The following is a 26,504-nucleotide window of genomic DNA, read 5'->3' as shown; positions in this document are numbered from 1 at the left end:
TGAAAAATATGTATTAAGGTTATAACCAACAAGAATGCACTTTTATGTAGAAATCCATGATTAAATCGAATCTTCCTGACTAGTGAAGTAAATCAAATCCACCCTGCTATATATTCACGTCCATCTCATCACAGAAGAATGGAATTTGAAACCTGATTACGGTCACTTCCTAACTAAAGGAACCAACCCAAACAAAACTCAGTCGCAGATCTCTTCATTTTTAGATACACATACATACATACATACATACATACATACACACACACACACACACACACACACAGCGCCAGCTTCCATCTCATTGAGAAATAATTACTCTTCAATAAGCTAAGCAAACCAAGTAGTATGTACTTTCTTCCGCAAGACAGCCCAAAGCATGTGTGCAGAAAGAAGTGTTTCATGTAAACTTTCATAAAGCTAAGTGTGCTAAAATGAGAAGAGCACTCTTAAAACATCACATTTCCTGGGCACACAATCCTGTCTTTTCATTTTTTTAACTAAGGTAAAAACCTCCCAAAAAAGGCTGATTGCTGCAACTGAGTTAATGACTGTCATCCTAAATAACATATGTCCAAAATAATAATTCAGAAGGATTTAGTTCTTTTAGAGAGGCCACATGCTCTCAGCCAAGAACATAAAGGCTACTACTTTAAAAAGAAAGTGTTTAAGTAGTTGAGAGTGACCCACATAAGAACAAGATACATTTTTCAAAGTCATCTGAAAGTTTTGTATTTTGTGTATTTAATAAGACATGTTCATGTTTTCCCTACCAGCATTATTAAAAGTCTTCAGGGCTGTCCTGAGGCGTCCTTCCCCCTCAAATAATGTTAAGCAACTATTTTCAGTTTTCCAATTACTTGACTAGCGTACAGGAGAGGTATGTATCTGCTTTCTCCCTTGACCTGGGAAACTGTCAAAGCAAAACAAATAGAAAGATACAGTGCTTCCTCTCTATAAGGCTGCTCCTGAAAACCAATGGTTTTGCATCCTGTTACAAGACACACGTCATTAGTTTCTAAATGAACTACTATGAATTTGGGAGTCCAGACCCTAAGAATAACATTAACAAAGCTTTTTAAATTACCTCACTATACCCTAAACTAATTCAGCATTAGATGTACAGCTTAAAAGCACAGGTCAATCATTTTTAAGTCTGGCATCAAAATAGCATTGAGAACTGGCCAACTCAAATATTATTTTATGTGCAGTATTTACCTATGAAAGGAAAGCCATTTGACTCCTTCACACAGCACTACTCCCGATGTCATAAGTAGTTCTGCAAAATACTGAGTCTCAATTCCTTCTTCCTCATGCTTTTTAAACTGGATACCAGATGTTGTTAGTAGTTCTATGGAGTCCTGGGCATACATGTCCTCCCTACGATGAGAGACATAAGTAATACAACATTCAGATCCACACAATGATACAGCCTCAATATCAAGTTTATAAGTAAAATCCAGCACAGAATGCTGTGTATACTTGAAACAATGGGCAAAATGTTCCAATAGGCAGTGTTAAAACAAATTTAACAATGCAGACACCATGATATAACTGTTCACAGTTAAATATGTACATATCTGAAAACCGTGCACTAAAATTGGTGATTATAAAACAAAAAACTCTTTTACACAGTATTGACTAAGCAGTTTTAACATTATCCTCAATCCCATTGTAAGATAAAATTCAGGAACATTTAAAGGAAACAGCAAGGAAATTGAACCAAGCTCTCTAGGGATCAACATAGGACTATTTTCTTATATTAATCATAGATATTTGGGAGAAGACTGGTTGTTCAGACAAGATTACAAACTCTTCCTTCACATAACCAAACGACTTTCCCTAATGTCTAGGGCCCTACCAAATTCACGGTCAGGAAAAATGCATCCTGGACTGTAAAATCTGATCTTTTGTGTGCTTTACCTTATACTATACAAATTTCACAGGGGAGACCAGCATTTCTTAAATTGGAGGTCCTGACCAAAAAGGGAGTTGCGGGGGAGGAGATTGTCACAAGGTTATTTTAGGGTGGGGGTCAGTGTTGCCACCCTTACTTCTGCACTGCCTTCAGATCTGGGTGGCTGGAGAGCAGCAGCTGTTAGCCGGACATCCAGCTCTGAAGGTAGTTGCCCCTCCAGCAGCAGCGCAGGAGTAAAGGTGGCCAAACCATACCATGCCACTCTTACTTCAGCGCTGCTGCCTTCAGAGCTGGGCGGCTGGAGAGTGGTGGTTGCTGACCGAGGACCCAGCTCTGCAGGCAGCAGCACAGAAGTAAGGGTGGGAATAGCATGCCATCCTTGCTGCTGCTGCTGGCAGTAGCTCTACCTTCAGAGCTGGGCTCCCGACCAGCATCCACTGCTCTCCAGCTACCCAGCTCTAAAGGCAGCACCACTGTCTGCACAGCACAGAAGTAAGGGTAGCAGTTCTGCAACTCCCTCCCCATAACTTTCCGACCTCCCCCACCCCCACAACTCCTTTATGGGTCAGGACCCCTACAATTACAACACCGTGAAATTTCAGATTTAAATAGTTGAAACCATGAAATTTAAGATTTTTAAAATCCTATAACCATGAAATGACCAAAATGGACTGTGAATGTGGTTGGGTCCTACTAATGACATAAGAATGGATTTCAACCAAGATATATTATTCACTCCAATACCTTAATCATCAAGGAAATAACAAGTTGAGATAATTTCTTAAATATTTAGGAAATTATTTTCCCTTGCAAAATTTCAGGGACCCTATTACTAGACATTCAAAACAAGCAAGAAAGACAAGCTGAGCATATTGATTTTGAGAAACTGAAAGGGCTAGGGAGGGAAGATTACTGAGAGAAAATTCCTTCTCCCCCCTTCTCCCAGGTCTGAAGTTATAAATCTCGACCTTTTCCTCTCCTCCTATTGATCAGTGTAATAATGAGATTTAAAAAACCTAAACAACTTCTAATTTGCCGCACATATACACAATAATGATGCATGATAAGAAAAGGGAATACTATTGCCAATACTATATACTTCAGAGGGTACCCCTAAAAACTTTCTACATTTAGGTAGGTCCTATACAACACCCATCATTGTGGTAAATGAGACCCATACAGATCTTTATATATTTAATATTCCACTGCTGAACAAGTCCACCAAACAAAGACTACCAGCACAGGAGACCGGGAAAGAGGCAAATCCTTAACTGTAGCTAAAACCAACCAACCAACATTCTTTTAGTTATTAACTTCTGGGGCCTAATGAAGCCAACTGGGTTCCCTATTCAGGTAACCAACCACATTTTGATCTCTAAATAAACATGAGTATAGCTTTGTTCTTTCACTAGCTTGTCCTCCAAAGACTTGCTCGTGTAACAGTCAACATTCTAGCAACTGCTGTTGTCAAGTTCGGAATCTCCCCCACTTTTCTCTTAATTTCTCATTCCTCTTCTGTTATTTCTCTAATTATTATTTCACTCTGTAAATTGCTTTGATACATTATGAATAAATGACATTATATAAGAATTGGCCGCTCCAAGTCAGACCTTATGAACATTAGCTGTCATTGCCTATGCCATACTTGTTGTGTAGATAGAAGCCTTTGGTGTCCTATGTTTTCAGTTCAGTTAGGATTTTTTGTGGGTTTTTTTTAAATCCATTACTTACACAAGTGCGTGTCAAAAAAAAATATCTAATTTTAATGAGCAGGAAGTTAATATAATATTCAGGATTTAATTTTATTAATAAAACCCAGAAATTTCCTTCTGAACAGTAAAAAGCTTCCTTGTTTTCTTTTGACTAACCAAGCTTGGGGGCAGAAAGTTTGATATCTTGTTCTGCACTCTGCACAACTACTGTTGGCAACAAAAATGAAGTTTTGTGCCCTAACACCTTTTTTTTTTTTAATGGTTTTGCGATTATATCATGCTACATACTAAGAAAGATTCCTTTTACAGTATATTTCACATTATTAGCTCCATCAGAAATTAGACAATCTAGAAGCAAAGAATTTAGGCAGAATTACTTTAGTTAAAGGCTAAAAATGCATATGAAAAAATTATAGGATAAATCTTCAAGGTGCTGAGTGCCCTCAACTCCCAGCTCACAAGGCTGACCCTTAAGTTACACAGATGATAAAGCAAAATACAAGAATGTGGGACTAATAAGCCAAGAAAGCAGAAGTCCATTTGCCTGAATGGTCTTTTCTTGTATCTAAAGTGTCTTATACTCCAAGTAGAAAGGACCATACTTACTAAAAATGTATTAACATCAATCCTTTGAGATTTTAAATAAATACTGTGCAAGTAATAATTATAACATGCTTGGGTGTAAAAAAAAAAAAAAACAACTAAAAACCCAACAATAATATTTTATCACCACTTACGTTAAATTAAATTTAAAATTAAATTGCCACGTTGAAGTTCCCGGAGGGTATTCTCCTTGCTCATTCATAAATGTCAGTCCTAGCTGAATTATCTTTAGCAAGTCTACATTACAGCGCAGCAGTTGGTACTGATAGTCCGCATTGCTTCTGAATTCTCCAATAGGCCTTGCAACTACACCTGGAAACTCTGTGTCCTGTAAAAAATAAGTTTACAGCTTCAACAAAAGAGAAAACTTATCTGCAGCAAACCTACTCCAAATATAAATATTTCAAGAGCATGTTTCCAAATACTTAACTTTATAACTCTCACTGAAAATATGATATATGGCAGTATTTTTTTTTTTTTTTTAAAAGGATGAACATTACTATCACCATGACAGACTACCTGCAGCGATAATTCAGACTTTCCATTGTCTTCAATGGATTCCAGATCAAGCCCTTTAAAAAGGCTAATTTCTTGTTACTGAGAAAACTTGTATACAGTGTTGTTGTAAGCATGTTGGTCCCAGAATATTAGAGAGACGAGTTAGGTGAGGTAATATCTTTTATTGGACCAACTTCTATTGGTGAGAGAGACACGCTTTCGAACTTACTCAGCTGTGTGTGTCTATAAGATATTACCTCACCCACTGAGAAAAACATGACTAGACCACATAGTACACTAAATAGGGCTCTGTCACAGACATACCATGGCAACATAATTATACTTCCGTATAACTTGACGAATTTTCTTCATTTCTTCATCCAGGTTACAAGCCCAAACTTCACAAATTCTTTGACTATGATCTACTGTAGCTGCTGGCATAGTGGGGGGGATTTAGATACCAGGCATCAAAGAGTTATACTTGATTGAGGGTCAGTTTCATAAAATAGATTTTAGATGTTTACCTAAAAGACAAGAACAAATACAAATTTTGATTCCCAATGATTTGAAAAAGAATGCTTCCTTAACCTTCAGAGCAAGATCCAACAGTTTTCCTGAAACTCAAATGAAAGTAAAACTTAGTCACTGAAAGCTTATGAACATGGTACTATTCAATAGTTACATTAGTGATTTGGATAAAGAAGTGGAGAGTAGGCTTATAAAATTTGCAGATGATACCATATTAGGAGGGGTTGCAAGCACTTTGGAGGACAGGATTAAAATTCAAAACGACCTTGACAAATTAGAGAATTGGTCTGAACTCAAGATGAAATTCAGTAAAGATAAGTACTTCACTTATGAAGGAAAAATCAAATGCACAAAAACAAAATAGGGAATAACTGGCTAGTCAGAAGTACTGCAAAGAGAATCTGGGAGAGTAGTGGATCACAAACTGAATATGAGTCAACAATGTGATGCAGTTGCAAGAAAAGCTGGGGTATATTAATAGGTGCATTGTATGTAAGAAATGGGAGCTAATGTCCCACTCTACTTGGTGCTGGTGAGGGCTCAGCTGGAGTCCTGTGTACAATTCTGAGACCCACACTTTAGGAAAGATGTGGACATGTAGAAGAGAGTCAGAGGATAGCAACAAAAAGAGTTAGAAAACCTGACACATGAGGAAAGGTTAAAAAAAACCTGGACCCATTTAATCTTGAGAAAAGAAGACTGAGGGGGTACCTGATAACAGTTTTTAAATATGTTAAGGGCTGTTATAAACAGGACAATGTCTACTGATGATAGAACAAAAAGTAATGGGCTTAATCTGCAGCAAGAAAGCTGTAGGTTAGATATTAGGAAATACTTTCTAATTATAATGGCAGTTGAACTGTGGACCAGGCTTCCAAGGGGAGTTGCAGAAGCCTCATCATTTGAGGTTTTTAAGAACAGTTTGGACAAATGCCTGTCAGAGATGGTCTAAGTTTACTTGGTGCTGCATCAGCGCTGGGGGCTGGACTAGATCTCGAGAGAGACCTTCAGCCCTACAGCTCTAAGATTCTAAAAGATGATATCCTACTTAAAAACAGACAGAACTTTTTAGTTTTGTTAATTTGTTTGGTGTGGCCAATTTGCACAAAGCCAGGCAGGCTGCTGGCATCTCAGATAAGAATACTCTGCGCTGCAATGAAATGCCTCCAGCAAGGACCCCCTCAATGCTCTCTCTTTCCTCAGGGAGCTTGTGCGGGAGTGCCTTTCGCACCGCTTGCCAACTAACAGCGTGAAATGCAGTGACGGAGGGAAGCGTCAGACAGCCGCCAGCACCGCATGCTTTCACGAAACCCTGATGGAGTTAATAAAATAGTAATATTCGCACCGTTCTAAGGAGACACAGACTCCAACTCCGGACGGTCCGCGCTGGGAGCGTAACAGGCACCGCGGCGCCCCGCAACCCCAGTGTCCGTGACCCGCCCTCCCCCAGCGCAGCTACCTTCAGCCCACACGGAGCCCGGGCGCACGGCGGGGGTCGGGGGCTGCAGCGCCCGGTGCCGCGGGATCCAGGCCGCCCCACCCCCGCAAATAGGAACTGAAAACGGAGAGTAGCGCGCGCCCCACGCGGAGCTGGGGAAGCCCCCGGGCCGCGCCCTCACCCCGACTCCGCAGCGTAGAGACCCCCGGAAAGGCGGCCTCCCGCCCAAGTCCCCACACCCCACCACGCCCGGAAGCCACGCCCCTCCCGCTCTCACCTACGCCGGGCTCACACGGGCGGGGCAGAGCCGGGCCGGGGGTGGGTCTGGCTGGGACCCGGCGGCGGCGGAGGCGGCCCCAGAATAGCGAGTCGCACCGAGAAGCGCAGAACCTGCCGCCCCCACCGCACAAAGCCATTACATCATCTCAGCGCGCCGCGCCCTGACCTTTCCATTCTGACCCCTGACCCCGGGAGCGCGCTCTCGGCTCCAATCGCGCTCCGCCTTCCGGGGCACGGCCGGCGCCGCCGCCGCGTCCCAATAGATGCGTCCGCCGAGCGGTGATGACGCGGACGTGTGTTGATGTCTGAGAGGACGGTGGCTCGCGCTCCTTATTTCCTGTTTCCAAGCAGAGCCCGGGGCTGAGGGCACCAAAACCGGCCCCGCCAGCGGCCGGGCAGCGCTGCGTTCTCCCCCTCGGGGCGGCGGGAGCTGGGTGGCCCGGGCGCCGCGGGGAGGATGAACTGGCTGTTCCCCCTGTCCAAGGGCGGCGGCTCCTCCTCGTCCCCCGCGGCCCCGCTCCCCGCCCTCACCAGCCTCCAGCAGCAGAAGCAGCGGCAGATTGAGTCTCTGCGCAGCGCCCATTCCGCGTGAGTGACCGGCGGGGTGGGCGGGAGTCACTAACGGGGGGGGGGGGAATCACTCCGGGGCCCCCCCCTTCCTTCCCCCCCCCGCCCCCCCTTCCCCCCCCCCCTTTCCTCTCCGGCGGTACCTGTCTCTCCCCCCTCCCCCCTGTGCTGATTCCACTACGGGCTGCGTCTGCTTCTGTCTCCGGGAAGCCCGAGAGCAGCCACCGCCTCAGTGTTACTCGGCGCCGCCCCGCGGGCTGGCGAGTCCGGCGGTGCAGAGAGCCGTTCTGTGACTGTGAGCTCTGCGAAGTCCACCAGAGGCAAGCGTGGGGTTCCTTCTCCTGCATCAGCGCCAGGGGTAGTGCTAGGTTCTGTGGCAAACGTGCATCCTTATTCCCTTCCTGCCTTTGCACATCGGTAAAGGATGGACCCTCCCTCCAATTAATCCTTAAGCGGTTCCGTCAACGATGCAGGGGACTAGCTGTGCCCTCCTTTATTTTGGCTGTTCATGAATAAAAAGTAACTAATTGAATGTTGTTGCTAATTTAGATGAGGTAGTGGTATCTGTTTCCTCTTGTCATATTGATGCAAAAACATAACAAAAGTGACTAAAGTTGTGACACTTACGAAACCCGTAATGTGGAGGTAGTTGGACTAGCACATCTGTTTATAAAAGTATAATTTATTCTCTTAAACCTAAGCTGCATTAGTGTGGACATTTTTGTACAGATATGAATGCCTCCACACTGGTGGGTTTTGCAAAACCCTCCTACTGTAGACAAAGTCTTGCAGTGCAAAATTTAACACTCAGTTTGTTCTCTTATCAAAGAGAAGATTGTGAGGCATCATGGTCCTGATGTATTAGTACCTTCACAGGTACCTGGAACTAAAGGGCTCTTCTGCTTAGTGGTGAAAGGTATAACAAGAATCAGTGTCTCAAAGTAAAAGTAGGACATATTCACAGTGAAAGTGATCAACTTTTGAAATAAATTCCCAAGGGAAAGTGGTGGATGGGTTCAGATCAAGACTATATGCCTTTCTAGAAGATAAAATTTAGTCAAACACAAGTTATTTGGCCTCAACACAGGGGTAACCATGAAATTCCATGGTCTGTATTACAGAGGAGGTCAACCCCGATGGTCTAAGGGATCCTTTTAAGCTTAAAATCTATTAATTTTACACAGTTGTGGGATTTAGAATGCAATTGACAGCCCAAACCTCCAGATACAATTGGCTATAACAGTGGTTTTCAACCTGTTTATTACTGTGGGCTGCATATGCAGCCCATAAAGTGTTACCTGGGCTTCAGGTTGAGAACCACGGTACCCCCCACCTAGTCCCCCTCTCCCAAACCCCTATACCCAGCGCTCTCTGCCCAGGACCCCCCCACAGAGTGGGGCCAAGAGCAGAACACAGGGCAGGGATCTCAGACCCTGCTGTTGCACAGGGCCAGGGGGCAGCCAGAACCCCAGACTCCGACCCTGCCGCTGTGCAGAGTCAGGGGTGGGGAGGAGCAGCCAGGACCCCGGAGCCTGATCCTGCCACTGCGTGGAGTCATGGGGGAGGCATCTGGGACCCCATAGCCCAACCCTGCCTCTCTGCAATGCCGGGCGGGGAGCCCACAGCCTGACCCTGCTGCTGTGCGGGGCCGGGCAGCAGCTTGCAGCCTGGACCCAGACCTTGGTGCTGTGCTTGGAACCCGCAGCCTTTCTCCCAGCCCCTCAGTGCCCCCGATACAGCTGGAGGGGCCATGGGGAGGAAGGAAAGTAATATCCAGCTGAAGGCAGCAAATGGGGAGTGGAGAGGGAACAAAGAACAGTGCAAAGCCTGACACAGAAGGAGCAAAATTACAGAGATTTGAAGTGGTGAGAAGCTTAATTTCCATGTGATAGTAGATAGAGACCCATTATGGGGAGTTGCATAATTAAATTGATGGGCAGTGAAGATGAGTTTTTGGCTGCACTTTATATGGACTAAAGACATGCTGTGCGTATGTTTCGGAGGCCAACAATGAGAATGTTGCAATTGTCAACTGTCAAACACAGTTTCAGAACATCTTTTACAATTACTTGTTTCATGATGAGATTCCACTTGATTAAATAGTGGCCCTTCAGTGAGTATCAGTGCTCTGTCCCCTAAAGAAGATCTTGGAGAGTGTGATTGTTTATCCCCCAAATTGCAGACTTTTCTATTAATATCTGTGCAGTTTCTACAGGAATGACTGTATTGTCAGTAAACATTTCTTTGTTATTTATAATCTGAACACTGAAGCACACAGTTCCTGTGTCTGAGAACCTGAAAGTGAAACTAACTAGAAACAGGTCAGAGTGACTAATCAATTTACATTATAGTGGTGGTAGTGCAATAACAAAAGATGAATAACCTTCTTTTATTAGCAAACAAGATACTTTTAGCAACACAAGTAAGACATTTTGTTTTAAATATGACTTCCAGTTTGAAAGTGTCTTTTATATATGTGTGTATTTCACTTTCCCCTGTTAGTCTGTCAAAAATGACATGCTATGGGTTTATCGTACTAGATTAAATTTTAATAACTCTTAAAATAAACTGTAACACAACTGTGCAAGACTGACTCTTTCTATAGCTAGCTCACGTAGCTCATGTATAACACTTCAACTACAGATAAAATATGCTATGTAAAATTCATCTATTATGCCAAAGCCATAGCACATCACTTTTGACAGGCTAATAGGAAAAGTTTCAGTGAATTGATGAAGTGGGTATTTAATTTATCATAAACTAGGACAAGAAGTTCACACTCTTCTTAGGATATGTCTACACTGCAAAGTTGTCGACAAAACTTTTGTCTTTCATGGGTACTTTAAAAAGCCCCCCCGCAAAAGACAAAAGTTTTGCCGACGCAGCGCTCTCCTGCCGACAAAGCTAATGCCACTCACAGGACTGGAAGTATTTTGTTGGCAAAAGTGCTGACAAAGTACTGACAAAGAGCGTTTGCACATGCTGACTTTTAGCGACAAGGTTGTGTCGACACAGCCTTGTCATTAAAAGCTGCATGGTGTAGACAAGCCATTAGTCTTGTTGTTTCAGTCTGCCTGGCTACACACTGAAACAAAGGCAACCAGGAATCTGTTCATAGTATGAAGATTATCTTTGCAATTAGAAGGATTAATTACGTTTTGGGGAAATGGAGATGACATTAAATTTACAAAGCCTGGATTTTTCTAGTGCCTTTATGTACACAGCCGGCAGTCATGTGTCTTAAAAATTCACAACCGTCCTTCTCTTTTTAAATTTATCTAGGTCAGCATTCTGTGAAGATGTTAAGTAATTGCAACAATTTGTTTTCATTCATTTTTAACAAGTATAGTAGAAAAACAAATCAAAGTAATGTCTGTAAGCTTGTGAATGTTGTACTTATTATTAATTGGACTCTAACAATTTTTTCCTTTATAGCATTGCCGAAATACAGAAAGATGTGGAATATAGGTTGCCATTCACCGTAAACAACCTGACAATTAATATTAACGTGTGAGTAGCGCAAGATCTACTTAAACACAACTTTAGGAACTTAAAATCTTTCCTTGTAAATAGTAACAATAATAAAACTTAAGGCCCCATTCCTGCAAATGCTTACAGATGTGCTTATCTTTACTGTACTAGTAAATGCTCAAAGTTAAGCACATGTCATATTTTCAGGCTCCGTTCCAAAGCAAGCCTACATTTTTTCAGCAAGAAGCTAAGTCACATAAAATGGCAAGCAGTTTCTAAAGTTTGAATTGAATTACTAACTAATAGAAACTTTTCTTTAATTCTCTTTATTCTCTGTACTACAACATCAGTCATACAAGATCATTATTTCATTCATATTTTCTACTGTAAATTGAGTTTTTTACAGTGTTTCCTCTGAATTTGCATGCTATGGTCTCTGGCACCCTAGGCTGTTCTAGTTGCACATTTTTACTGCTTTAATCTAGAGCATTTGCTCTGGTTACTGGTCACGTAGGCTAACTCTCCTGTGGTTCCCAGGGCATCGCCCTTTTCTCTCCAAGGGCTTGTCTACATGGGACATTAGTGGCAAGCCAGGGTGTGCATCTGTGGCACACTAGCTTGCCACATGGTAATGTCCTGTGTAGACCCTGTTCCAGTGCACTAAAAGTTCCATAGTGTACTTTCACATGCTGCTGTTTGAAACAGGAGTATGTATAAGTGCATTTCCAAACTTTTAGTGCATTGGAGGGTCCACAATGCAAGCTGTAGATTCACACCCTGGCTTGCTGCAGTGTGTCTCCTGTTGTAAGCAAGCCCGAAGTTTGTATATCGCAAAACACCATGGAGGTATTTAAGCCTATTTAGCAGCACTTGAGAATACAATCTGCTCTCTCCTTTTCTGAGTCCAATTGCCCTCCTCAGTACCATTTAACATTCTGATTAACATTCTGTTCCTTTTATTGAAGAGACATCATGCAGGTTTTTTTCCTGCTATTTAAAGTGATCTGATCCCAGAAAAGAAGTATTCAAAGAGGTCACCATTCGTATTACTGACTCATTGCTGACTCTTTTTTTTCCACAAATTTAATAACATATATCTGAAGTAAAATCCCTCTTATGCACCTCTCTCTGTCTGCATAGTTTTTCTTGTTAGGAAGTAGAAGTATCTGATATTTTTTCTTAATGCAACAGATTTCTAATAAGACAAGTTTATCACAGACAGTTAAAAATGCCAATAATAATAAAGTATTTTTGTGTTTACAGCTTGCTTCCTCCTCAGTTTCCTCAAGAAAAACCGGTGATCAGTGTTTTCCCGCCAATAAGACATCACTTAATGGACAAACAAGGAGTGTATGTGGCATGTCCATTAATAAGCAATGTATGTATAATTTCCCTAACGGTTATATAACAGATTTTATATATGTAGCAATCTGACTTCTCTAGTACATCTGACAACAAATTACTAGGAATACAAAACTTAATCTATATGTGCTTTGTGTAAAAACAAAGAAACACACAATATTCCTTACTAATCATTCAGAACAACTTCTGTTGCACTACTGTAAGCTTCAGTGACTTGGACGGTTACTGTAGGGTTTCTTAAATATGGATAGTACCATGTGTTGTGACTTAATTCTGATTTGCAAAGATGTCTTCCTGCTTTGTTGTGAAATTGTTGTAATCTAAAATTAGATTACTTTGCAATTTACTGATGCATGCAACACTAAGCAGGTCTTAAAGATGTTAGCTATCCCAAATAACATGTCTTTCATTTGTTTTCTCTGCCAGACCAGGTATATATCGGAGTTGTTTTACTACAGTTCATTTTGGGAATTTCCTAGAAAGAATTTTGCACTGTCATTTTTGGATACTTTGAAATAACAGAGCCAATTTTGTACTTTTGACTCTTTGAATGGCTTTTTATTTCAGATTGTGTTAACTTATTGAGCTTTCAGATGAGCATTAGGTCTGTTTAGTCATCTTTCTATCAAACAATTTCATATATAGATAACCCATATCTGATAATGGAACATATACGTAGATTTCCAGCACCCACTCACAGCTCAGGAGACTTCAACTCGTAAAGAAATGACTTATTAAAAACCCTAAGGGCTTGTTTACACACATTTTGAGTTACCACATTAGCTATCTGTTTCTGTACTGTTACACAATGTGGATGCAATTATACATGAGTTATAACTCATGTTTAGGCATATTCATATGATATTGCTGTAACGATTCAGCCTCTGGCGGGACACAACTGAGAGTATCAATTCAGGACAAATTGCTTAGAACAGGGCAGTTACAGCCCAAGGTGGGGTTTCCTTTACTATTAAGGCACACCAAACCAGGCAAACAGAGAGGACTTTGGTCTCACTCCACTGGCTAACCATAAGTCATACAAGCAATTCCCTTAGACACTCCAGTTTCCCATTATCACCACCAGTGCCACTCGTTATGAGGACGAATGGTTATGAAAACCAATACCTCAGTAAAAGAAAAAAGGTTCTCCTGCTCCCAAAGGACCAAGCCCCAGATCAATATATAAGTCAGCTCTTACCCACAAATCACACTATTGCCAATTCTTTAGAATCTAAAATCTAAAGGTTTATTCATAAAAGAAAGAAATATAGATGAGTTAAAATTGGTTAAATTGAATCAATTACATACAGTAATGGCAAAGTTCTTGGTTCAGGCTTGTAGCAGTGATGGAATAAACTGCAGGTTCAAATCAAGTCTCTGGAGTACATCCACAGCTGGGATGGGTCATTCAGTTCTCTGTTCAGAGCTTCAGTGTAGGAAAGTTCCTCCAGAGGTAAGAAGCAGGATTGAAGACAAGAGGGAGGATTTGCAGCTGCCTTTTATAGTCTCTTGCCACGTGGCCTGTGCTTCCTTTGTTCCAAAAACAAACTACCCAGCGCATGGCATGGAAAAACCTTAGAGTTCTGTCCATAGACATGTCCCTGCATGCCTTGCTGAGTTACAAGGTGTATCTGCCTTCTCTCAATGGGTCAGTTGTATAGCTGATGGTCCTTAATGGGCCATCAAGCAGGCTAGGCAGTGCTGATGCCAAATTGTCTGGGTGTCACCCAGAAGCATAGCACAAGTTTGAAATACAGACAGTTTAGAGCCAATACTTATAACTTTAAATACAAAAATGATACACGAGTACAGATAGCAGAATCATAATCAGCAAATCATAACCATGTCATAGAAACCTTATTTAACCTCCTTTGTACAAGATTTGGTGCCACTATATGACCTTGGTTGCAAAAATTATCTATACGGTCACAGTTTATGTCAGTAACATCACAATTGCATTCAAAAGAAATCATGCACTTCTTTTTTGTTGAGCTTCTTTGGTACTTTAGGGGAGTGCTAAATATAATATAGATTTTGTTCTCTACCAGTTCACAATGCACTCTGACCTTGGAAAAATTATTCAGAGCTTACTGGATGAGTTTTGGAAGAATCCTCCAGTTTTGGCTCCTAGCTCAACATCATTTCCATAGTAAGTATACATAAAGGTAAAATTGAGATATCAGACCATTTTCAAGTGTATGCAAAACCTGGACAAGTAATTTCCAGATTCATCTTTAGATTTTCTTAGGAAATGTATGAATGTAACTGTATGTCAAGGAACAAGCTGGAAATAATTAGTATGTAAATTAATTGGAGGAGAGGCAAAAAGTTCAAAAAATGGTTTTATTTCAGACTGGAAATGTATAATTCAGCCAATTGATAGGCATGGATCTGTCCACTTAGGGTCAATTTGAAAATGATAAATATAGTTGGCTTTCCTGTATTAGCATGTTAATTTGACTTTAGTGCTTTTATGTTTCTGAAGATTAATGAATGTGTATCAATAGCAAAACAAGCATTTCAGGCAATGATTCCTGTAAGCAGTTGTTTGTTCCTGGATGCCCTGCTGATGACTTCAGGATCTGAAACTCCCAAACTTTAATTCATTTGAGAATCTGTCAAATAGATAATTAGATTAAAATATGCACAGCAGGCCCTAGACACTATAGCCTTGTCCATACTTCAGAAACTATTGAACACTGACAAGCAATGTCATATGCAATTTTGAATTTTAAAAAGTTAATCACTTCAGAAACTGCTTAAAAGCTTTATCTGTTGCTGATGCGCTTAAGTTTTGTAGGGTGAACAAACCCTAATAGACATTTCAACTCAGTTTTTTTTAAGGGCTTCTTAGTGGAAACCAGGTTTAAATTGATGTTTTCGCAAACTTCTGAGAAGCATAAAACTTGAGTTCACATTTGCAATTGGCTCTACATCAAATCTGAGAGTATATAACTTTGTTTTTCAACTCTTTACCAGGATAGAGAGAGAATTGAACTTACTTCATTGTGAAAAGCTTTCTAAGTATTATTGTATAAATAGCAACATACGGTAAAGTATCTCTCGCAGAATTATCATTTTTATTATTCTCACTTTTATTATAACTTTTGAGATAATAAATACTTGTGTACTACTTCAAAAGCTCAACAACTGAGTACCTTGCATGTGTGCTAGTAATTTCAGATGTATTATTAAAATATCATAAATGAACAGTAAACAATTAGTTGCTGATGGTAAATTTTTTGTTTAGTCTTTACAGTAAACCAGCTGGAATGCCTCCTTATACTCCTCAGGGTTTTCCGTTTCTTCCTCCATACCCCTCACAAGAAACAAATAGATCTATAGCTTCTGTGCCAGTTGCTGACTCAGGTTACACTACAGACAAACCCGCTGCTCCATCCTATGGCTTGATCACAGACCTACCATTACCTGTTCCAACAACAGAAGCACTATTACAGGTTTGTATGTGTAGTGAGATTTAACATTTAAGCAGTTAACACCTACATCCCTCAGAGCTAGTCCAGACATTGAATATAAATCCTTCTCAGGGCAGATGTGTGCTGAGGCAACCATTCTCGCTATGGCAAGGGCTTTTTAGATGGGATTAGAAGCAAAAGAAAGACATTACTATTCAAAGTTTAAATAATGCTTTTAAACTTCTGTTCAGGTGGGCCAGAATGGCTTCACTTACAAGATGCCTGATGTTCCTGATGCATTTCCAGAGCTCTCAGAATTAAGGTAAGATCTTGGAGAGAGAAGTAGTTACTTTGTGGTAATGCATATGACAATTACTACTTCAACTGGAAAAGATTTTTTTTTTTCTTGTTGCTAGATAACCACCAAAAAGTTTCATTAGAAGAAAACAGTACTCATATTTACCATGACTTCCTTAATTTCTGTAGGTTGCTACATATCTTTTATTAACTCAGTTTTTTTTCTTGCTCAGGATTTTTTAATAGGAAAATATATTGGGAACTATAGGTAAATGCTGTCTTACATTACTCTGACAAACTATAGAAGAGTCTCTTGCTGTGTCCTTCAAACTGTTTTCCTGTGCATCACCAGGCACCCAATAAGTGTAACATCTGGAAAAAGAGAGTCACAAAAAAAGGCAGGAAGGCATATACTGTATTAAGGCAGCATACAGCAGTCCCCCATAGAAAAGACTTCCACTTTTGTGAATATTTATAACTTAAATTGTAAATACTTGCTGTTACAATAAACATTTATCCATACTGCATAGATACTCACAGACACTTCCACTTGACTGACTGTTTGTTATTTTAAGCTGTGGCAAGGCATTAACAGTTAGCCTTCACTGGAGAATTTCCTTCAGGCTTTTAAAACAGCCTCCCAAGCCAGATATATCTGTCTGAAAGAAATGGACTCCTCAATTAAATTAGTCTCAGATAATGGATTTGCTCACCTTCTGATGTCCTACTCTTAACCCCTGTTGTAATAGTTGACTAAACCAAAAACTCTTTCTTGTAGAATGCAAATCAGTTGACCTTTCCTATACATTTCCAGGTTTGGCAGGATGAACAACAGATTCTGAGGGTCTCTGGAAACAGAGAATTCCTTCTTAAGGGTGTGTCAAAAGTTATGCAGGCTGTCAACAAGCAGTTTATATATGAGGCTTGTAAGCACTAGTAGCATATGTTTATATATAGCAAAGAGGGTTCATTTGTTTTTTTCTTATTTTTAAGAAACATTACCAGCAAATCTGAGCCTTCCAAGATGACTAAAGAGAAATGTGGACTCAATGAATCATCTCCTAAACTTTTCCATAGGGCTCCAGAATTTGCCAACAATATTATGTTTCTAGTCTAATTTCTCAAATTGTGTTGCATCAGAACTAGATAACACATTCAGGAGCACAGTAAGGAAGTAAAGATTGAAACTAAAGGCACTAATACACCACCTTTCAAAGCCTGTCCACTGCAGATGGTAGCGTCCAGTGCAAGAAAATATAAAACAACATGGCTTCTTTGCTGGAGGAAAAAAAATCCCCAATAAGTTGCTAGGTTTCATTTTTGATTGGCCTTTTGCTGTATATCCTTTTCTTTTTTCAATCCAGTATACCACAGCTAACAGATATGAACGAGCAGGAGGATATTTTGCTGGAACAGTTTGTGAATCTGCCCCAGCTGAAGCAAATCATAATGGATAAAGATGACTTAGTGAAAAGCATTGAAGAGTTAGCAAGTAAGACTTCAACATATTTATAACTATGGGTGTGTTTTCAGAACCGTATCTCTTAAAATTAAACAGCTTATTTATTTTACAGAAAAAAATTTACTGTTGGAACCCAGTCTAGAGGCGAAAAGGCAAACAGTGCTGGATAAAGTAAGTGAATAAAAATAAATTTTCTGGAAAAGAAATAGCTGAAATGTTTGTTGTTTTTAAGAAATATTTTTCCCCCCCAGTATGAACAGCTTACTCAGATGAAAGCCACCTTTGAGAAGAAGATGCAAAGGCAGCATGAGCTTAGTGAGGTATAACTTTATTTTCATGTTGTCTTTTGAATAACATTCTACAAATTATGGACAAAAGTATAATAAAAATTTTAAAGAATATTCTTCTGGCCAGATTCTGCTTTTATGTTAGTGTGCATGGCTCCCATGATTTGAGTAAAGTGGAGCTATGTAATATTTCTATTGCAGTCGGTTCTTAGGTGTAAAGTTAGCTTAAAAACAAAACAGAAGGTGGTAGTACAACCAAGATTCTATTTCACATTCAGTGGTACAGTAGCAAAAAATCTGTCAGATGCTGAGTGATGGTGCCATTAGAATTGTTCCTGACAAATTTGGTCAATGGCAGGTATTGGGGAGAGAGATTGACCAAAAAAAAAAATTCATTAACTAAGCCAGTTAGCAAGATGATTTAATCAAACTCTTCATTGTGATGAGAGGAGTTGTAACAGACTAGATGATAAAATCAAGAACACAGTTAAAACCTAGCTAAGAGTTCTAGACCAGGCACTATAAACTTACCTCAGGGGAAAGAACACCAGGGCTAAAGTCCAGCTTAGATCTCCACATAATATGTATAAAAGTACCAACTATAAGTAAGTCATTCTCACTTAATAATATCAGTATCACAGTTTAACAAGACTTGACTATTTTCAAGTGCAGCTAAAGTGTGTTACAAAAATAGAGATGTGGCCAGCGGAATTGGCTTTGAGCCTAGCTGGATAAAGAAAAGGTGACAGGAGTTGGTTAGCTGAAAAGTTGGTTTTGAGCTGGCATAAAACTTTTCTTCTTTGTCAAATTGGTGTTTAGTCAGGAAAAATACCAGTATGTTCAGCTTAAATTTCCCTTTGTCTTGATGCATTCAGTTATTTTGTTTCACATAGATACCAATTTACAGCTACAAGCATGTTGCTGGGACTAGAAGAATAAACTATTTTTTGAACAGGATTCCTCCTAGAAAAAGTAAACTAAATTATTCAGTCAGTTGTATTCCAAAGGTAGCTGAAAGCCATGATTATAAAGATTTTATACTTTCACCTGGCTCCACTTACTCGTGTTCATGACCAGTCCTTAAGTTTCTGGCGTGAACTTCAAGTGTGAAGCCTATTGATTACTTTTTATATTTTGCTTTAGAGCATCTTTTAATAATGACTTCTAGAAACAGTGATTTCAAAGGCCTTGGGGACCCTGCAGTCAGATCTGTGAGGGTGGGCTTTAACAAACACACACAGTATCACTGAAATCAGTGGAGCTCTGCACAGGTGTAAGGGTAAGTCAGCCCAAATCAGTTACTCTGCCAAATGTCGTCTTCATTCTGTGTTCCCGTCTAGATTTTTTTTATCAATTTAAACATTCACTGATTCCTGTAGGTGGCAAATTTCTAAGTTGCTTAGCAGTCTTAATTTTAAGATACTACAGTAATGTTCTCTCCCACACCCATAAGCTGTTTTCATGCATTCCTTTATCTATCTTGTGTAAAATAAACATGGTTTTCAATGATCATTTAACATTAGCAGGAAACTTTTTTTCCTCAGAGTTGCAGTTCCAGTGCTTTGCAGGCCAGACTGAAAGTAGCTGCTCATGAAGCCGAAGAGGAGTCTGACACTATTGCAGAAGATTTCTTGGAAGGAAAAATGGAAATAGATGACTTTCTTAGTAGCTTCATGGAAAAGAGAACTGTATGTAGTATACTCTCGAGCTGAAATTAATTGTACAAGTGGGGTGTATGAAACCAGTATTTATCACTTTTAAGAGTGGAGCAATTCTGTTATTCAGAATGCTGGATTCTGTGACCTGCTGCACACTTCTTAAAAGTCTTAACTAATTATGCTGATTCTTCCAAGATGGCAACATGTCTTATATAGCTTGTCAGTAACATTAGAAATGGTTTGTAGTTTTGTAAATTGACTCTCACGTACTTGAACTCTAGCTTATTCTTGTATGTGCCTTCTATATACTCCTTTTTATTATGCCCAGTTCCCCTAATCTTAGAAGGTGCTTTGTGACAGAGCCTTGCATCTCCTGTGGTTTTGCCACACTCCGATAGCAGTGACCCTTTAACTTACTTTGCTCTCTGTGTGTGTATATATATATATTATGTCTCATTGACCAAAAAAAAAAAAAAAAAACAGTGCACCCTCCCCCTTTACAGTTTAGCACATATATATATATTTTGTGTGTGTGTGTGTGTGCTAAACTGTAAAGGGGGAGGGTGCACTGTTTGTTTTTTTGTTTTGTTTTGTTTTTGGTCAATGAGACATAATGTCATTGTTACAAGGTGGACAGAAATGCGTATGCATGATGAAATGTAACCTTCCATCCCATTTTTTGAGCAAAAGCAATGAGATGTATCTTTGAGTGAGCCAGGTAATACTTAGTCCTGACTCAGTGCAGCGGACTGGACTAGATGATCTATTTAGGTCCCTTCTAGTACTACATTTCTGTGATTTCTCCCACATATAGTATTGTCCTCCCATTCTTGCACAGAAATAAGGAAGAAAACCAGTTGGGCAGTTTTAAGAGCGGTAAGGAAGAGACAGGATATGTAGAATAATGTGCTATGTTAAGAGTCTCAACCTCATAACTTTTAAATTTCCTTAACTCTTTAAGGATGAAATAATAGAGAATAATTAAAATTGATAGTCTTAAAATATGGTTCCTGATCACTGCACATGCAGGTCTCTGTTCTTGTTTCCTGCAGATAAATCATAGTAAAGTCATCTAATGATACTGTAAATATTTCCCTAATTACTTTTCTACATAAGCAACTGCTTCAGGAGTGTTCTTGCAAATATGAGTGAATTTTGGTGGAATTGCTGGTAGGGAAGTGGTCCACAGGTCAGTCTCTCTTAAGATTCCATGAAATAGGCAACTTTTGAACTAAAAAAGAAAGAAATAGGGATTAGGTGTATAGAATACAAAAATGAAACATAGTAGGTTATTCTTTTCAGAGCTAATTGGTCCATTTTGTTTGTGTTTTAGATTTGCCACTGTAGACGAGCCAAAGAGGAGAAACTTCAACAGGCAATAACAATGCACAGCCAATTTCATGCTCCACTATAGGTAAACTGCTGCATGAAGGCAAACTTCCACATACTTTGCATTACCTTCATAGCACTTACTCTATATTTACTAACTGCAAATTGTCATGTTAACATTATTAGTATTTCCCATAACATTTCTTGATGTAGATCAATTTCAAGTCAAAATTCCTTGTTTGTCTGTTTCTATACAAAGGAAGGAAATAGTTGGTATTTTCAAAAAGTATGGGTTGGGGAGAACATCTACTTCCTGAAATACGTATCTGTAACTGGAGGGAGGGAAGGAGCTGCAAAATAGCTTTTTAGGAGGTTAAACTGTCTAATTATAGAAATTTTTGTCTTCATAGACTTTCCTGCGAACTAGACCTGCCAAGAGAAGAGTGAACAAACCCAACAAAGCACATTTTCTAACACCTATTTGCAAATAAGCATTTCATCATAAATGGTTGTATTTATAGAACAGATTGTATACAGTGCTGGGACTGTTTTGTACAAATTAGAATGACTCTTTATATTCTCATTTTATTCAAGAAATCCTTCTATTGCAATCTTTGCACTAATATTTCTTGTATTTATTGTTGATAGTCCTTACCATATTTAAGTTCCTGCTGCTATCCTGCCATTCTTTAGAGATTAAATATCTAAACATGTAACTTTGGCTAGCTTTGTACATTTTATAAAACATAATTCATACCTTTTGTATTTTGAATTTGAAACATTTGCTTGGGTTACTTTATGAAGACTCTTGAGGATGATGAACTTTGTGGGGAGGAGATTGGTAACGCTTTTTATAATTGTCAGTGAAATATCAGACTTCCCTTCCTTGATGCCAAAAATCAACACCAGTTTATTTTTATTTCAAATAATATCAAATTAAACGTTGCCTGCATCCTGTTGAATAAGTAGAATCAGTTTAAGGAACGGATGCTTTGGAAAAATATTATACCAGCAGTCTGTAAATATACTATCTATTATACTAAGAGTACAAATTGACTCTTCATTCTGAAGTGACAAGGCACCCATCACTGTGACTAGCTACAGAGCTTTCAGCCAGACATCATCTTTCATTTTAAGCAAAACCAAAGGAATTTGTTGTTGCACAACATAAAAAAAAAATCAGGCCACCTTTTTACATAATTTTGGTGGTGTTTATTGTCTTTCATCTGAGGAACTCAAAGCACTTTACAAGCTTTAATTTAATTCTCACTTCCCTTGTGAGGTGGTAGTTACCTGGATTTAATATACAAGGAAACTGACTTTTCAGTGGCTGTGCAGTGAGTCATGGTAAGGGCCATGAATGGAACCCTTATCTGGTGATTTCTAGATCTTTGTCCTTTGATCACTAGACCTGTTTGTCAGGTGCGCTTCCTTTTAGGGGAGGGGATATATATTTAATATGCATGAACTGCAAATTACAAAGAAAGTTCTACAGGTGAAAAATGCAACCCTAAGTTTTTTTTTTTTTTTTTTTTAATGTTCTAGTCTGTCTTGCCACTGAATTGAGTCATGAAGTGAAAATACAGATTCTAGAGAAATAGATACATTTGCTATATCCTGAATTTTGGGATAGAGTTAGTTACTGCAATTCTGTTTTATTTCTATCATAGTTGTAACTTTCTTCAGGAATCTTGATATTGTTCTCTCTCTTCCCCACATCTCTTCTGAAAAGGTGAAGAGAAGCAGGGTGGAAATGCATTAGACTTTCTGAAAAGGGAACTTTTTTCATGATCTTGAGTCTGCAGCTACACTACTTAATCCTGTCAAATCCGACAAGCTAAACAGGGTTAGACAAGGTCAGTACTTAGAGGTTAGAGTGACACCTACTGGTAGGAAACCTTTAAGTCAGTACTGAATTGAATGCTTCCAGCATTGTGTTAATATAGCCGCTGTGTTCCTGAAAATGCTGGGTTTTTTTGAGCTTGAGGTAAAACTTAAATCTGACTCTTTGTAGTCAGTAAAGATCCATTAGCACTTCTTACAAGTGTAGGAATATTAACCCATATATGCTGTCCAAATTTCAAATGGGGTAATATTCTTTTTACCTAAATTACATTGATGGGTGCTTTTTAAATTCATATAGTTACCTGGCAGTTTTATTTAGGAAAACTTATTCTCTGTGCTCTATACTGTGGTGTGCTGTTTTAAACAGCTGCTAATATGGTGGTGGGCAAAGTGATCCCTGAGCATAGTTTCAGTTTGTAAACCAGATAGAGATCTTACAGGATGAGAGGTACTAGGCAAATGAGAGACTATATGATGATTATATTCCTTGTACCAATTAAAGCATTACCCTTAAAGATGACTTGTACATTTTAATCCTCAAAAAAACATTTGAACATTAAAATGTACAGCTGGGAGAAGTTTTGCCTCTATTTTTTTTTGCTGAAAAATGCAGATTTGGATCAGCTAAAACAACTGGTGAATTTGGATTGGTCAATTGGAAAGGGGCACCCATCAGAGATGTTGAAACAGTTAACTTCAGCATTTTTGAAAGTTAAATGATTCAACTTTTGTTTAAGAAAAATATTTTTGAATTTCCCTCAATTTTATTTTTAAAAACCCTCAATCTAAACTTAAATGTTTTAGATTGACACTCTACTTTTTTTTATATTAGTTCGCCGATAATTTCAAAACATTTTTGTTTCAGGCTGACCTGAAACTTCTTTATTTTATTTTATTTTATTTTTTGCACCTGCACCAAATATTACGTTCTTTTGTAGCCCTCAGAGTATGTTCTACACACTGATTAATGAAAGTATGTGGGTGTGGCTTTCAAAACAATAAGTAGCTCACAATTTCCCTCTTACCTTCCCTTATAGTGCATGTACATTAAGTAGATTTACTGCAACTCCACTCTGAAATAGCTGTCCCATTGAGAGTGCTGGAACATGAAGGCTGCTGTTGGGCCTATGGAAAGTCTGTTTTCTATAATATTGCATGTTCTAGGCCTAATGAAACTTTAGGAAATGCTTAATACAGTATTAGAGAAGACAGACAGACTAATGCCTGTTGACAGCCTGCACTGCATAGCCTCACACTTTGTGCCAAAGTATATACAGATGTGTTACACCAAGTGAAAAACGGTGATATTCAGAAAATATTCAGTTCAGTAATTTGCAAATTAGGAACAGAGGACCCAATTTGTCATCAGTATTCCTCTACTTTAGTTGGTTATGTCTGTACTGCAGTAACTGATTTAATTTCTCTATTTACTGCTGTTTAATGGTAATTACCTTATATTAACTTCCATCTCAGCAGTAACATTTTTTGTATTTAATGTAAATCTCTATCCTTCTCCTTTGGATCAACTGACAGCTGACATGCAGAGCTGAATTCTCTGTGTAGGGGTCATAGCACTTCATATATTGAAAAGATTTCTTCCACCTGCAGTATAAAGCAGCGAAGTCAAATACGTTCCTTTGGGAATGTCTCGTATACAACAATAGCTGGCTGACAAGATCTCCCACTGGGATTACACACTCTTGAAAGGGGCCATTTTAACATCTGCCATATACTTCCCAATCTGTTTCACATTCTTTTATTCTAAAGTGAGGTTGATAACTATCAAATTTCACCAGCACTATGAGCAACAGACTTTATTACATATAAGCAGATTGTAAGTTACTAGCTGGGTCAGTTGCATAACCATTTTATAAACAGGTTTGGAATTAATCACATGGTTTTTTGCTCTTCAGATGCTCCTATAGCTGTACCATTTTGGACCTTGGCCAAAAACAGGTTAGAAACAGTCAGGGCAAGCAACCGTTTCTTACCAGTCTTCATTATTGTTTCCTTTTAAAGACCTAGGAATATGTCCCTTGAGGCTCAAAAGTAAGTCTGACTATAAACCTTGGGGGAGAAAGTTTAAGGTAGTTGTGTATATGTACCGGACTGACTAGTGTACATTGTAATATGTGAAACTCTATAAATAAAGCTTTTTAAAATAATCAATCAGCTAGTCCTTTACCTACCATGTGGATACCATGTATTCTGACTGCAGGACCTCTTAGTGAAATTGGAACCATTTATCATGTTTCTTAATTGCTATTAGTTGTAATATAGTCAGTGCTGGACAGGCTGTTTTGTATCCCTGTGGCTGGTGCTCAGATAATGGCACTGGGAAGCTTCTCCCACACAACCAGTGAATGTGGAAGCCAGCCTGATACTGGGATAAATACTCAGAGCCAACATGCCCAGCCCTCTGTACTGAATTACTCTGTCCCTCTTAAGTCTTGACACCATCAACTCCCCGTGCTTCCTTCAGAAACTAGTTTCAGCTGAGGAGTGGCTAGTACTATGGTGTTAATCAATGGTCAAAATTATTGGCTTTCATAGCTCTCTTTATCGCCCTTGTAAATGACACATCTGACCTGCCTTTAAAGATCAAGACAATTTATAGCTTTTGTCCTTTGTTAGAGAAGTTAAGATGCATCATATAGCCCTCTGTATGTGTCTGCGGAAACTACAGTGCATGCAGCAGCTGATGAAAGTTGAGTAAATGAAGGCGACAAATACTGCCAGCTACTAGAAAGAAAAAAACGTATCTGGGCTCCATCCTCATAAGTGCTGAATAAACAAATGCCTCATTGGATTTTCCTCCAGTGTACATCCTTTGTATCTTAAACAAAAAAACCTGAAGCTCTGCTTGGAGAAGATCTAAATTAGAGTTGATCTGACATTTTTTCTTCTGCTGGCAACTTAGCAACGTTTAGTTTAAAATTGAATTGCTTATCTTTTGTTGTATGTACCCCATCTCTGGTTATGTCTTCATGGCAACCTAGGTCATCAGCACCCAGGCTAGCCACGTGTGAGTGGCCACACCCAAGTTACTGGGTCCACATTAGTACTACCTCACCCATGGAATGTGCCAGAACTCCTGGGGATATAGCTCATAGTTCTTAGTGCTGCAGTAAGCCAAGTCACTATGATTCCTTCCCAGTGAATTGTGGGAAGGCAGTACAGGGCTATAAGCACTTGAGTGGTGTGGCCTGCATATTCCCTGCAAAACTGGCAGGTTACTAACCAATGTGTAAATAGCACAAAGGCTTTAGCCTATATCCCAGGCCTAGCCAGCTTGCTCTGATGTAAATCAACATCATGCTTGGCTGAGAGGGTTTTGTGGAGAGCAGCAATGTTAAAGGCAACAGCCAAATTAGAGCCCAAGTTAACTCTTGACTGAAGACCAAGCCTCTAATCACTGCAGGCACCATTCTTCCTCGTCATGTAGCCTTGTAATTGGGGGTTATTTTTTCAACTCCTTGTGCTTTGTCCCCCACAGACTCCAACTCCTGCCTTCTCATTATCAAACTGACATGAGTGCATGTCTCTCGACACCACTGAACCTAGTTCAGGCCCTCCTCATCGCCCATCTGGACTAGTGCACCCTCATCTCCAGCCTCACGAACCAGCATTGCTTTCTACCTTCTCGCCCCATCCACTGAAAATATGGCTTCTAGCATTCTTTTTCTTGCTGGTGGCTCTGACCACATAATTCCTCTCCTTGATTATTTTAAAAACCTGCATTGCCTGCCTCTGGTTTTGAGCCAGCTAGTTCAAATTTCTTCATCTCACCTTCAAAGCCTTTCCCAATTGTCTGTTGTTTTTTACCATGTTGTGTAC

General features: G+C 39.5%; 2 protein-coding genes across 7 annotated transcripts in view; one reads left to right on the top strand and one right to left on the bottom strand.

The window, feature by feature from the left end:
* CNOT7 (CCR4-NOT transcription complex subunit 7) overlaps positions 1 to 7,223 on the bottom strand; it is a 33,823-nt gene extending 26,600 nt beyond the window's left edge. The window contains exons 1-4 of one of the 4 annotated variants that reach the window (XM_034772778.1): positions 7,140 to 7,223; positions 5,053 to 5,252; positions 4,365 to 4,558; positions 1,216 to 1,377 (exon numbers count right to left, since the gene is read on the bottom strand). In XM_034772778.1, coding sequence (XP_034628669.1) covers positions 1,216 to 1,377; positions 4,365 to 4,558; positions 5,053 to 5,169 — 473 coding nt within the window. In that variant the 5' untranslated portion in view covers positions 5,170 to 5,252; positions 7,140 to 7,223. The other 3 variants (XM_034772776.1, XM_034772779.1, XM_034772777.1) reach the window with 3 other exon arrangements.
* A 15-nt stretch (positions 7,224 to 7,238) lies between these two features.
* VPS37A (VPS37A subunit of ESCRT-I) lies at positions 7,239 to 24,836 on the top strand. Of its 3 annotated transcripts, none has more exons than XM_034772773.1 (12): positions 7,239 to 7,561; positions 10,976 to 11,050; positions 12,275 to 12,389; positions 14,422 to 14,522; positions 15,624 to 15,831; positions 16,041 to 16,111; positions 17,451 to 17,578; positions 17,661 to 17,719; positions 17,800 to 17,868; positions 19,380 to 19,523; positions 20,827 to 20,907; positions 21,233 to 24,836. In XM_034772773.1, the coding sequence occupies exons 1-11, from the start codon at positions 7,431 to 7,433 to the stop codon at positions 20,905 to 20,907; spliced, it is 1,182 nt and encodes a 393-aa protein (XP_034628664.1). In that variant the 5' UTR covers positions 7,239 to 7,430; the 3' UTR covers positions 21,233 to 24,836. The 3 variants fall into 3 exon arrangements, with proteins under 3 accessions (XP_034628664.1, XP_034628665.1, XP_034628666.1); XM_034772775.1 differs by lacking the exon at positions 7,239 to 7,561 and adding an exon at positions 7,889 to 9,405; XM_034772774.1 differs by lacking the exon at positions 10,976 to 11,050.
* Positions 24,837 to 26,504: the final 1,668 nt, after the last annotated feature.

The sequence above is a fragment of the Trachemys scripta genome, chromosome 5, assembly GCF_013100865.1.
Source record: "Trachemys scripta elegans isolate TJP31775 chromosome 5, CAS_Tse_1.0, whole genome shotgun sequence".
NCBI lineage: Eukaryota > Metazoa > Chordata > Testudines > Emydidae > Trachemys > Trachemys scripta.
This window is presented reverse-complemented; position numbering and strand designations above follow the sequence as displayed.